This window comes from Calypte anna, chromosome 2 (assembly GCF_003957555.1).
Source record: "Calypte anna isolate BGI_N300 chromosome 2, bCalAnn1_v1.p, whole genome shotgun sequence".
Classification (NCBI taxonomy): Eukaryota; Metazoa; Chordata; class Aves; order Apodiformes; family Trochilidae; genus Calypte; species Calypte anna.
In genome coordinates, this window is record NC_044245.1 from 128188579 (window position 1) to 128202943 (window position 14365).

General features: G+C 42.0%; 1 protein-coding gene and 1 non-coding gene across 2 annotated transcripts; both read right to left on the reverse strand.

Moving 5' to 3' along the window:
- Nucleotides 1-669: 669 nt before the first annotated feature.
- Nucleotides 670-9198, reverse strand: C2H8orf37 (chromosome 2 C8orf37 homolog). Its single transcript, XM_030445594.1, has 6 exons — nucleotides 9059-9198; nucleotides 7337-7436; nucleotides 4890-4960; nucleotides 4336-4401; nucleotides 3443-3538; nucleotides 670-1516 (listed from the first exon to the last, which is right to left on the reverse strand). Exons 1-6 carry the CDS (start codon nucleotides 9196-9198, stop codon nucleotides 1357-1359), a joined length of 633 nt encoding a protein of 210 aa, XP_030301454.1. The 3' UTR covers nucleotides 670-1356.
- A 217-nt stretch (nucleotides 9199-9415) lies between these two features.
- TRNAS-AGA lies at nucleotides 9416-9497 on the reverse strand. The gene has a single exon. It is a non-coding gene; the product is annotated as a tRNA-Ser (tRNA).
- Nucleotides 9498-14365: the final 4868 nt, after the last annotated feature.

A 14365-nucleotide genomic window follows, 5' to 3' on the forward strand; every position in this document is an offset into this window, starting at 1 on the left:
TGATCTCTGTAAGAAAAAACAGGGATTGTTTTGGAAAAGGTCAAAAATAGAACAGATTGACAAGGTACACAGGAGGGCCATGAGCAAAAGTGCACAAAAAAAAAAAAAAAAAAAGAAAAAAAAAGTCTCTATATAGAATTACACAAAGTAAATAATTTTGAATTTATCTGTACAGTGTCACCTTCTGCACAGCAAAAGCACTGCCAGACTTCCCTTTTTGAGAAATTTTTCAATGTAGTAACTGCCAAGGCTGATAATCCTTTCCTTCCTCTCTGCCTGCCCCAAACCCAAATCCATCTCCTGTGTTACTTATACACAATGAAAAGAAAGAGTTCATAAACTATAGTGACATTACTGTGATCAAGACAATCCGCCAAGTAACATGATATTGGAAGTAGTTTTACAGTGTTGCTGGGGACAGGGGGTGTGTTGAAACAGGACAGTTACACTTCCTGAACATGTAGTATTTTGATCTGAAGCTGAAGTGAAAGCTAAGTGAAACTGAAGAAAATCCAAATTTCAACATCAGTGGGGATATATATTTTCTGACCTTCCTAAGCCCTTTTCCCTGGAAAAAAAATGATAGACAGGACACATATTCTTAAGAATCTCTTTAAAATTGCACAAAATTTAATGATTGCACAATAACTTGATCACCTCTTGCAGTGACAGCTAAAAGAAGATCCAAGAAATTCACTGTGGTAAAAGCCTTCAGTTAGTAGAAAGAACTTAGAAAAAAGCAGTAGGAAATGGAAGAAAATTTCCAGCATCTGCAATTTTTGGCTACTTGGTGGGTAAAAGAAAGTAACAGTTCTGGGGTGTGCTGAAACCTTCAAGGTGAGAGATGATCTCGTAGTAGTTTTTTAAGAGATCTACCACCACTTGTCCATGAACAGCTCTGAGCAAAGCAGAACAGCAGTTATTAATTTCCGTGCAGAAATTCATAGGCTTGTGTCTCATGGCTGCATCCCAAGCAACCATTTTGAGTCGAAGATTTTGCAGATACGAGAAAGGGTGCTCTCTGCTAGATATGAGAAACAGTCTCAAGGTGCTTTGCTCCATGCGAAAATCTGTCAGTTTCTTCTTCCTTTCTTTAACTTTACTGGCTGTGAGCTTTAGCCTCATTTAGCTTCCAGAAAGCCTCCAAATTGGTTGTTTCTTCTAATAATTTCAACTCTCCGTATCACTTGCAACACCGTTATAGTGAAAACAGTTTTCAGGTTGAAGTCTGGGTCTTATAATCTATTTCTAGATACAAATATTCAGGCTTCCATCTGTTCTTCAGAAAACTGTGTGGGAATGAAATTGGGTTTATGCCCTGTTTCCACACAAGTAGGTACCACACAGAAGAGGACTTTACTCAGTGTGTTTACCACAAACCCACCGGAGCTGCTGGTCTGTCTGCAGGTCAGTTATTTCATCAATGGATCTCCAGCTGCACTGACAAGCATATGCTCGTGCTCCTTTCTTCTTTATCATCTTTGCTCTTAGTTTACTAATCTCAGGCATGTTATTCCTGCCAATAAAGTGAATTCAGCTTAGGATTGTGCATTTTTTTTTTAAAGAAAAAAGATTCATGAGGCCATTTGAATTCAGAAAAGCTCTTAAGGTTTCTGAGTGTCCCTCATGAATTAATTTAGAGGTAAGTTCAAATTCTGTTTTGAAAACAACTGTTTCCTGAAAGCAGTCTCAGTACAACATTGCTGCATTCTCAGATCATCTGGAAACATGTTTTTTTAAGTAATGCTGTGTTAAGACCCAGTGTCAGCCTCCAGAGAAAGAGTTGGGAAGAAAACCAAGTAGATTTAATTATTTTATTGAAAAATTAACAAAAAAAATATTTATCTTATTAAATTCACTGTAAAAATCCCTATGGGTATAGAATGGGTACAACCAGAGTTAAACTATTCATCAGTAACTTCTATTCAGCATGGTGGTTAAACTGACTGAAATTAAATGGACATAAGGGAGAGGAATGTACATCAAACTGCAAATAATTCCTATGCAAGGATCAACCACAACAAATGAAAAATCAGTATGGCTGTTACAAAAACAAGTTGTTTCAAAAAAATTACTGAAAATTTAGAATTTTAACTGTCCCTGCTCTCATGACCTTCTCCTGGACATAAATTACTGGCTGCTGAACTGCTCAAAAAAAACCAACATTGCCAAGCTCAGCTAAATAAAGAACACCTAAAAAAATCATCAAAGGAATAGTTTTAAGAAAAAGAGAATAGGCAACTGTTCATGTAAGGCAAATATTCACGCTCGTTTTAAAAAAAATTCAGATTGGTCAAAATAAAGAGCTAAATATCTAGCTAAAGATTACATATTTTAACCACTGTTATAAGTATCTGATACTAATGTCTTTCCTGTCTCAAGCAGAACAATTTAGACTTTGAGTAAATAAAAAATAATGTTTTGATCTAACCTTTCCAGCAACTAAACTCATCTTAGGAGACTAGTGCAGCACTGTATTTTTAATGCTGCCTTAAGTAATGGGAATATAAGATTTATATTCAAAAAGAAACACAAATTTCAAAACTGGAAGAAAAAGGAGATGATTTATCCATTACTATTCTACTCCAGCTCTCACATGGTCTGAACACATCCACTGCCTCTATTAGTTGCACAAAGACAGTTGTGGACCTGGCAGTTCAGGGCTAATGGTTGGACCTGATGATCTTAAAGGACTTTTCCAACCAAAACAATTCTATGATTCTACACAGAAACTTTATTGAAGTAAGAAAAATTCAAATTTGATGTCTGTATTAGTAGAATGCCAACTGTGCTCTCCTTCACTACGCCTTGGCATTAGATACAGCTTTAAAGAAACCAGAAACAAGAACTCCTTCAGACTTATAAAAAAAGAGAAAGAATTAAAATCAAAGACAGCATAATATAAGAAGAAACTAAATACCATACCTCTCCATCTAATCAAAACTTGATTCAAAGGTAATTTGTTAAGAAACCAAACTTTTTGATTGTCACTGAACATAACAGCATAATACCTGATACTCTGAAAAACAAAATCTGGGTTGAAACAATTACAGTCTGTATGACTGAAGGTATGGTGACAGCAAATGCTGAATTCATTTTGCCTGCATTCATTTTGTAGGCATCCTGTAATGGCACACCAGAGGCCAACACACCACACAGATCATCTGCTTATTTCAGCAGTAAAGTTGCCTTCTGATCCATGACACTGGAATCCCTTTTAAAAGCATAGAGGGACAGTTGGAGAAATGGAAAGGCATGAAAACAGATTACAGGAGATGTTGCATCCCTCTCCCTGCAGCCTTTCCCACCTGATCACTACACAGGTTGCACACATGCTCCTTTCTAGATAACAGGGATGCTCAGCACTTTTCATCTTTCCTCTTCCTTTCAAGCCTCAAAGCACAGCAACGTAACACTAATACCAAACCCACCTCAGACATACCTGAAAAAAAGATAATCACAGGACTGATCCCAGATGTAGTCATTGAAAAGTGACACACGGAAATCACAAGCAGTACAACGTAGTTGATCACATGATCTGGTCAAAAAAGAATAGAAAGCTCCAAGATCTTATTGCCAAAAGGGAAACTACACAGATCATAACTGTTTTATGTAGAGAGCTCCCTCAGAAACACCAGACACAAGTTCATTCTGTGATCTTTTTTCACATCTCTGGCACATTCATTACAGTATGTGTTTTAATTATATAATTATGTATTATTTTTACAGGTTCTTAGACTCACTGAACACATAAAATACACAGATTATATTCTCTTCAGTCTTCCTCACTGGTATGCACCTGCCCAGCATCCAGATATATATCAAGTGCATAATTACTTATTACAAAAAATTCCACACGGAAATTCCATGATGTTCTCTAGGATGCTGGGGATAAAGCTTTAAAGTATCTCTCCTACTAAATCCAGCTGCAGTTGTAAAGCATTCTGGCTGTTCTCAGTTCAGGCTCTGGGATGATTTAAACCAGCACACTGATTTAAGTCACGTACTTGGCATCACTTAGAAAGCTGAAGAGAGGCAGGGAAAACCAACAATAGTCTACAGCAGCAGCTTTCTTAACTACATGTTACTGATTTTTGGAGTCTCATGTCTCATTTGCACACATCTTTCAACACCTCAAAGGAAAAAAAGAATGAGTGGTCAACAACAGCTGAGTTCAAAAGCTGAGTTCAGCTATGGCTACAGGCAGCCCTGTGTTTAGATGAATGTAAGGCTCTCCTGTCCAGTTCACATGAAGAACTCTGCACCACCATTGAAGCACAGCTGTGAATAAAAATAATGATAAGGCAAGCAGAACATTTTTTTCATGTTTCCTACCTTTTTGAAATATTTGTTCCTATGCCATATGGTGAAGAGCTTCCACCCAGGTATACTGGACAGCATCTTTATGGATTTAATTAAAAAAAAAAAGTGAATTACAGCAAGACATTTTAAAGACAGCAATACAATACTTCTCCCAGTTTAACAGCATGGTATTTCTAAAATTAAATTAATTAAATGTAGGCAAAGCATCCAAATGCTTACAAACTATAGTTTTTACATTTCCATTACCCAGAGGTTCAAAGACAAACTCAATGACAACCACTTTATACCAAATATACATGGTACTATATACTGCAGCATACGGTAAGTGTATCTGAACATAAGGCAAAGGAAGCTGTCATTCAATAACTTAAATAATTAATAGATATAATAAATAATTCTGACCACATGCAAGCACATTAGTAATTCTTCAAAATTATATTTCTCTTCTTCTTTAAAAAGAGTGCTTCTGTGAATAGTCACTATCAACACAGATTAAGCACTATTATCAAACTGACAGCCAGCTATAATGAAGCTATGTTCAACAAGCCAAAACATTTTTCACTTACCTTTTCCCATGAGCCTGTACAACAGGATGATTGCTTTCAGGTGTGAGACTTGCAGAGGTACACTTTGATTTCTATTTAAAAAGCAATCAAAGAATAAAAGGCAGCATTATAGTACAGTAACAGTATTCCATTTTACTTAATAACCAGGAGCCAGAAAATCTCAGTCATAAAAGAAGAGAACAAAAGAGAGAATTTTGGAATTTTCCTGCTTAGGTTTCTGTGAGGCTCTTTGAGAGAGAAGCTGCTGATGGAACAGACAATTGAGAACTGAGGGTTCTTCTTCCCATACTGAATTCTCAGCTCTGCCAGAAGGAATTCAATGCCACATACTGACTTTGACTTTACAATCAAGACTTACTATTTCATGGTCTCATTTTAATATTTTTTTCTTTTAAAAACAGTTTCAATTTACGAACCTTCTTCCTCAATGTGAGCTTTTTTTTTTACTGAAAACACATCAAGGACTTATTCAGAAAGATAAAGTGTCTGAAAAGTTTCTAATTTTCTGGATATAAAAGTTAACCAAAATTCTAGAATATTAGAATTCTAGATCCTATATGGAAAGTCTGAGGGATATAAAATTATACTAATTTACTGACATTATTCTCTCTCACTCAGACACACATTTTGTGGTACACAGATGTTGGCTCAGATTCAGCCACTCTGTAAGAAATCAAAGACAAAGCAACATCACTCGTGAAAATAAGAGAATCTGCACAGGATGTTATGAAGTACACATATCACTATTTTCTACTGATGATACCTAAATGAATATCTATTTTCAATGTCTTCTATCACTCTGCCTTTCTTGAATTTGCAGCTTCATCTCCACATCCTGCTATCAGAAAACAAGTCATTTGCAGATGATACAAAAGAGTGAGTGGTGGATGGTATGACAGATGATGGAGCTGCCAGTCAGAGGGACCTCCACAGACTGCAGAAATGGGCTCAGAGGAATTTCTTGAATTTCAGCTCAGGGGAAATGCAAGCTCCTGCTGCTGGAGAGAAATAAGCCTCATGCACCAGAACACACTGGGGACTGAGCAGCTGGAAAGCAGCTATGCAGATAAGGTGTGGGATATTTGGTTGATGATAAGTTGATCATGAGCCAGCAGTATGCTCTTGCAGCACAGGAGGCCAAGAAGATCACAGGCTGCTTCAGAGGGATGATGCCAGCGGGTTGAGGGAGGTTGTCCTTCCCCTCTGCTTAGCATTGGTGAGACAGAATCACAGAATCACTTCAGCTGAAAGGGACCTCTTGAGATCATCTAGGCCAACAGCTCTGCCCAAAGCAGGCTCACCTTCAGCAGCAGCTTGCCAAGACTGTGTCCAGTTGGGTTTTGAAAATCTCCACAGAGGGAGACACCATGATCTCACTCTCCAGTCTCAGTGTTTGACCACCCTCTCAGTAAGAAATGTGTTGTTGTGGACAGATGGGATTTCATGTGTTCTAGTTTGTGCCTATTGCCTCTTGTCCTGTCACTAAGCACTATGGAATCATAGAATCATAGAATTGGCTGGGTTGGAAGGGACCTCAGAGATCATCGAGTCCAACCCTTGAGAGTCTGACCTCTTCTTTACTCCACCCATCAGGTATTTACACACATTGGCAAGATCCCCCTGAAGCCTTCTCAATGCCCCTTTGCTGGAAACTCTTCAGTAGCTCCATCTGTCTCTTGTACTGGGGAGCCCAGAAATGGACACAGTACTCCAGATACAGCCTCAGAGGCATGTCTGCAATGCTCTGCACAGTACAAAAGAGACATGGACATAATGGTGACTAAGGACTTAGACCACCTGACATACAGGTAGAGGCTAAGTGAGCAGGATTTTTTAGTCTGGAGAAGACAAGGGTCAGGAGAATCTCAGCAATGGACAAAAATACATGACAGGAAACAATAAAGATGCAGCCAGACTCTTCTTATGGGGGCTCACTGATGAGAGGCAACGGGCACAAACTGAAATACAAGAAATATGAATGAATATGAAATAAGAAATATGAAATATGAAAAACTTCCTTCTTGTGAGGGTGGTCAAACACTGGAACTGGTTACTTAGACAACTTGTGAATCTCCATCTTTGGAGATAGCCAAAGTTGCCTAGACATGGCCCTGGGCAACCAGCTCTAGATTGCCCTACCTGAGCAGGTGGTTGTACCAGATGACCTTCAGAGGCCCCTTTCAACCTCAACCATTCTGTGATTCTCTGATACAGGACACCATGCTCTGTCTTGAACTAGCATTTCCTTTAACTGCCTATTACTGCCTGGGTAAGATAATCTCTATATTTCTACAGCTCCTCACTATAGAATTGTTGCATTTTCCTTTCTGCTTTACTTTCCACAGCTTGTTTTAGTTCATTTCTTGCTTAAAAAGAATTCCTGTTTATGGTACTTTTCTTTCCATTGCTGAACCTCATCTGTTCTGAATTTCTCAGCTCCAACTCACCAGAGAGGTTTTGGCAAAGCTGCTGTCACTAAAGATTTCATCAATAATATCATCTATGTCTTCTTCACTGCTGCCAGTATTCATCAACAGTTTATTCGATCTGAAAAACAAACAGATCTGCATTCATTTTGTAGCATGACCAGAGAAGTTCTAAGAAAAATTGTAAATTAAAACATAAAATTAATTACAGCCTTTTTTCCTTTAATATCTCTGTAGTATCTAAGGTAGGCCACCCAAATCATGACTGAACAGATGTAAACTGCAGGATGATGCCTTTCAGTACCTGTTGACAGTCCCATCATTGGTCTTGTTTCTTCTTGTTCCTTTTACTTCCAACCACTTCCAACCCTGAATAAAACTATATTATAACCCATGCTGCACTTAGCAAGCAACAAACTGGACAGGCCTGATTTATCATATTAACATTAAGCAGAAGGAATAAAAAGGTCAAAGGAAGTTATCTCCTCATTCTATACCACTGCAGGGGTTCTTAAAGAATTCTTGCCAAAATTTATGCATTTAGAGAGATCACCTACACTTTGTGGGAGTCTTGTTACTCAAACCTGCTGTTTGCCAAAGAAAGGGAGGCCTTAAGTACCGCTGCATCAACCAATCAAGAAAAAAAAATCTACTTCTGAGACAGAAGAAAAATATGATTTTTAAAAATAGTGGTCAGTTAGATTAACTAAATTTAAATGTTCATCTAAACCATTGTGCAAACAACAGGGAAGCCCAATAATGTGGCTAAAGATAGTAGGCTTTTTGGTCACAGAATCATAGAATGGCCTAGGTTGGAAGAGACCTTATAGATCATGTACTCCAACCTCCCTGTTATGGAAAGAAACAGCTCTCAGTGGTCTTGTATTTGTCATTTGTCCCTTCAAGATCTTTGCCTGTGACTGAAATTCCTGTTGGCTAAGTGCTCAGCAGCCCACATGTGAAGACATCTCTGGTCCACAGACCTTCCAATTGGAGTTTAAGAAATCAGTGAGAGCAGAGATGGAAACTTGAGGGCAGGCAAAGACATCCATGAGGTCCAGGATAGAAACCTGGAGATTTGGGATGGAAACCTGAGGGTTGTAGGGGACAGCAGTGTGGCAGAACACTTGGCAGTATTGTCAGCGACTCTATGCCAACCAGACCTGTTGGTATTCAGACCATCATTTTGGAAACCGTGAAATCTGAGGTGGATACATGAAAGTGTAGAGTGTAAATTAAGTACTTATTGTAGAAAATACGGTAACCTGAAAAAAAGTATGAACAGAATACACAAATGCCTTTAGTATCAACAGAAAAAAATGTTTGATAACATGATTGCTAAAGTTCTTCCTGCTTAAGTTGCAAGATTTAAAGATATTGTATATATATCACGAGGTCAATTGTAGAGCTAAGTAATCCCTGATCCTGACTCACAGACAAATCAGTGCAGGTTTTAACGCCATGTTTAACCCGAGGTCGGGATGCTCCCAAGAGACAAAGAGCAGCTGAAGTAACTCAGCTCGCTGGCACACGACTTGGGTGCTTAGAAGTGAGTACTACAGGGGACAACCGCTGACCGCTGGCCAGTGTTTCGGCCCTCGAAACTCGTTGTTTTCGGTTCCGGACGGGTCTCCTCGGACGCCGAACCCCTCCCTCCCCACCCGGCGGGCGAGGGGGTGGCTCCGAGCCCGCTCGGCAAGGAAGGGCCCATTAGGGCGCCGGGAGGGACTCGGGACCGCTAACCTGCCCTCCTTCGCCGCCACGGCCTCCTTCTCCTCCTTCTCGCCGTCGCAGTGCCGGTGGTTGCCCGCTGCCCCCCGCCCCGGCAGGCGGTAGAGCCGCCTCTCCACTTCATCCAGTAACTGATCCAAGTCATCCGCCATCTTGCCGCCGGCAGCCGTTGCCAAGGCGGCTCCGCAACGCCCGGCGCCGGTAGAGGCGGAGCCTCTGCGTGGGGCGGGGTGTGGGGGGCGCCTGTGGGGAGCCTGTGAAACGCGGGTGGGCCCACGGCCTCCTCTCGCAGTATTCGGGACACCAGAGAGAAGGGGAAGGAAAAAAAACCCATGACCTAAAATATACCCGAACCTTTGAGGGTTCGGCCGTAGTCGGCAGGATTCGAACCTGCGCGGGGAGACCCCAATGGATTTCTAGTCCATCGCCTTAACCACTCGGCCACGACTACGCATGTTATAAACTCATCTCCAACTAGACTAGATCCAAACATCCGAGCTGCTGCTTCTCCGAAACGGGCCGGGCCGGATTGGGCCGGTGCTGCTCTGCCGGGTGCCCTGGAAAGGGCTGTGAGTGCACAGCGGGTCCGCCGTCCGGAGCGGTTTAGGGAAACGTTAACCGGATACAACTGAGAGAGGACGGCGGTTCGGTATTTGGGACACATCTCCTCATGGGACGGGCTGAGAAACCTGGAGTACAATTCCTGCCTCTCGTGTGTGTAATCATTCGGTGTGCTGCATGTAGCGGGTGTGTTCAGAGCAAAGAAACACGGTTACCCTTCGCAAAGTATCGTAGGAGAAACCTGTTTTTTAACATTGATTTGAAAAGGAATGACCCCAGCCCCCCCAGAAATAGGTTCGCTCCCACGCAGATGTCCCCTGCAGTGTTTGGGGAGCTGAGGCCAAGCTCGGGGATCTGTGGAGATGGCAAACCCCGGCAGTATGGGGCTGGGGACAGCAGGTTTTGCCCGGTTCTAGCCGGTTTCAGCCAGAATCTGGAGGAAAGTTCTGTGTCCCTGTGCTGCCTCCCACCTGGATGTGAGGTCTCTGGGATTTTGTGCAGCAGCATTACAGGCCTCCCTGCCCTACACAGAGAGATAACTTAAGCAAGTGGGACATTATATTATTATTATTATTGTGCTTTATGTAGCCTTTTTTAGCATTTGAACATTGAATGTGGCCTCCTCTGTCTCCAAACAGAAGGTCAGATGCCTGGAGGCAGGCACACAGCCAGCGTTGTCAATGCCGACCCTTTGAGACAAACGGTGGAGGGGAGTGCTGTATATTATTATATTTGGTTAGAAACCCAAGGAAGCAATTTAGAGAGAGAGAGGTCCTGTAAAGCAAAGCAAAGCATTGCCGTCTCCTCAGGTCAGCCGCAGCAGAAAGCACAGGGCTCTCACCCCCCTGTTGCCAAAACCTTTCAAAATTTGTCAGCCCTTGATGAAGTGGGGGCTGTAGTCCTTAACAGCTCCAAGCAAAGCCTCTCGGTTATAAGGTGTTTTACAGGTCTCCTGGTATTCCAAGTAATGAGTTGCAAGCCCTGTTTGGATTCCCTTGTACTTAAGCTTTTATTTCATCGTTCCATTTTCTTTCCCATGTATCTCGGGGCCCTCTTAATACCCCAGCCTGTATCATGGCAGTGCTGCTGGGGGAGATGTGTTGGGCAGAACAGTTGTGAGCCTTCCCTGGACTGGGTTGATGTGATGGAAGAAACTAAATAGTGTTGATGCAGCTCCAGTTCTTTTTAAGTGGTCCCTTGGTGAGGAGTCAATGTCGTGTAGGTAAATTCAGTCCAGAAGAAGTGGATTTTTGGGTGGAATTTGTACATTCATCTCTTGCAGCTGTGGAGAATTTAAACTAATCGCAGTTCTCCCCGGCATGCTATCATCTCTGTAATTTGAAAAAGGATCAGCAGCCCACAGGCTTGGAAAATCTTGGAGAAACTCATGTCCTGAAATACATCATCACATGTGGAAAAGACCACTTGCTGCATCATCTTAAAGGAGCTTAAGAATGCCGAAATCCAGTATCATTCTGGCATTCTTTCAAATGGCCTTAGAAATCCGAGCACATTCTCTTTTGACTGCAAACCAGCTTCTTTCCCTTTCCATCAATCCTGTGGCTGTCAATGTGTCTGTTGCAAGGTGCCAAAAATGTATGGAGTGTCTATGGGATAGCAGTGCCATAGTCAGGGGTGCTTCAAGGCCTTCTCCCATTAACCCGCCGCACCATTTCCTCAGTTGGAAAGCATTTGAAACCAGAAAGAAAAGAAACAAAAGGCAAAGATCTTTAAAAATTCTTTAACTTCAGAGATTGTTTTTTTGCAGATTGCTGCCTGCTGTTTAGATCTTTGTTGTTTAAAACTTCTGAAAAGCCTGATGCAATCAAAGAGACTTACTGGGTCAAATTGATTCCAGACCAGTCCCTGGAATCACTCTGAGGTGAATCCGACATACTGGGCCTTCAGCTAAGCTGTGGCCAGGAAAAAGGAGTTTAGGTAAATGCTATGAATTTTGCCCTCTCTTAGGAAATGGGTGAATCATGTCTCCCACTGACTGCTTGGGGCTTGTATTGGTGCAAACAGAAAGGCTGCTGACTGCTGCCGAGGGTTGGAAAAGTACAAAGTACAGAATGAGCACTTAGACTCTGTGTCTGATAATGTGGATTTTTTTTTTTTTTCCAGTATAATCTTAGGAAGACAGGAAGCTGGAAGCTGTCCTGGGTGGGAGTCATCACGCTCTCTAATTTTTGAGCTCCTGCAGACATTTTCAGCAGTGCAGATAAAACTGAATTTTGTCGCCACAGTGATAAAAAAACTTCCTTGTTAATTTGACTCTTCTTTTTCCTCTGAGAACCAAAGAGAGCCTTAATTGAGGTTGAGCAGAGATTTCCCCAGCCCATTCCTCTGAATGATGAACTCTACAGAGTGATGGTAGAGGTCAGCAGAGCCAGAGAATACCAAAACTGTCATTTCCTCATGGTGCCTGCTGCCAGTCAGGAGGGAGACTATTGCAGGGAGACACTTTTTGATGTGGTGATGGCATATTGCAGCCCTTTCTGCCTTCCCATCCCTTGTCTCAGAAGATGGGATGGAGGTAGTATCTTGACTGCCTGTCACCAAGGTGTTCTGCTTCCAGCAAATGTAGAACCAGTTCAACTTCTTGCTTTGTGTCCCAGGATACTATTCTAATCCTGTTGCTGGTCACACTCCAGTATAATTTTGAGTGACACTGTACTTATTTTCCAGTAGTGGTACAATGCATCAAATCTGAGCAAATTCAGGCTGAATGCAGATTTTTGGCCTTAATTTAACCACTAGAAAGCTTTTCTGTAGATGAAATTATTCTGTGTAAAGATATCAGACCAAGAGACAACTTCTTGAAAGGCCGCTTGGCAGCAAAAATAGCAGCGTGTGCAAGATTCCTCATGTAATGTTATTGGTTTGGGATGTTGAGAGACAGCCTTGGATCAGAGGACAGTTTCAGCTGGAGGACAGTTCAGTCTTGGACTTCACTGCCAATCCTTCCATCCAAGGTGCCAGCTCAGAGGGTGGGTTTTCATTTTGGTTTTCTGGCACTGCTGCCTCACCCATGAGAGACCAGACTGGCATCTGGACTGGAATAACTTTCAGTTACTTCCAGCCTTCCCTCAAATTAATCACTTCAGGGTTAGGGTATGTGAGCACTTACCACCTGGTCCTCGGGATACACAGTTTTCTTGGAAAGAAATATATTCCTGAGAAGACCAAGTGTAGAGAAACAAGATAAACCAGGTGCCTCAAGTTGCCAAAGAGTGGGTGTGAGTCCACCTGTGCCTGGTTAGGGCAGGCCCCCTATTACCAGGGGGCCAATAAAGGTGGGACACACACCCACAGAGGGAAGCTCACTCTTGTGTGAGACAATGGAGAAGCCAGCAGCTCGTTGAGCCTCAGGAGCAAGAAAGGCTCTTCCCGCTACAACCAAGTGAGAGTGACTGTCAGCCCTTGCTGTCAGGAGTAAACATAAATTTATATGGATTTTTTTAGTCACAAGTGCTCATTTTCAAATGAGTGTGACATTGTGGTGCTCATCAAAGGAAGGAGGTTTTCAGGACAGCTTACAACACAAAAAAATACTTATCTGTGTGCCTTTTAACAAACCTGGCATAGTCCTGAAATCTGGTCATAAACACAAAATTTCACCTCAATGACAGCATAACAAACACTGTAAATTATATTTATGGAAAAAAACATTATTCCTTAAGGCTCTGTATCAAGGGGGTTACACTTCCAAATCAATGATAATTATGTGTAACTTTAAATAAAAATGGTGTTGCCAGGCTGTACTGCACCTGCATTCTCTGGCACCAAGGGTGTCTGTCCTTGGAAAGCAAGGCAGAGGGAGGCACGCAGGGATAAAGCAGGTTAATGCAGAGGAAACGTCACACAAAGTGTTTCCACTTAAAAGATAGAAATAGTAATTAGTAGAAAATATAAAATAATTGGCCTGCCAGGAAGGACCTAAACTGTGGAACGTGAGTAGTAAGGAACAAGCATCCATCAGAGAGGACTGGGGGCTATTGTGGAAAATCCTTCCTACTTGCTGCCCGTCACACAGCTGCGGTGAGAGACAAACAACACTCAAGACCATCCTAGCTGAGGGACAGAGGAGCTGAAACCAAAGCAGCGATAGTGTTACATCAACCTTGCCAAGGCTGGAAAATATTTTTCAGGGATGATTCTCCAGATGATCGGGGAATAACTAGCCCATAAGCCATGGGGTCACAGGGAGAGTGTGCCTGTGAGGGGGAAGACTGCTGTTTGTAAGAACTCCACACCATATCCCACTCCTCGGCAGGACTGACTCAGATTTTTCTTCCTCAGGCCCCATTTTGCTGCATCTCAGAGTCAGAGATGGCAAATTGACAGGGCTGATGTTCTCACACACCATGTTCCAGACATACTCCTTTGTTTTACTGCAGAGCATTTGCCTGGCTTGCTTTCTTTCAGTACAAGAATCCTGTTCAGTGAAAATACGTATTCGGCAGACTCAGACCTGTGAATCACGAATGTTATTTGCATGTGTGATTTTGTACAGGCTTTTACAGTTAAAATGACTTAGGAGAACGTCAAGAGGGTCACTGCCTTTTGTGGCTGAAAGCTTCTTTATAAAACTTTTCCCTAAGAACTCAGTAAATGCTAAAAGGAGATCTTCATGTCTGTAAGGGAGTAATGAGGTTTTAATTTGGACTTGAAATAAACAAGTGTAGCTCATACCAGTGCAGTTTTCGAAAGGAGGAAACTGGTGAAATACCAGTCCATCCCGTTGCAAAAATCTGC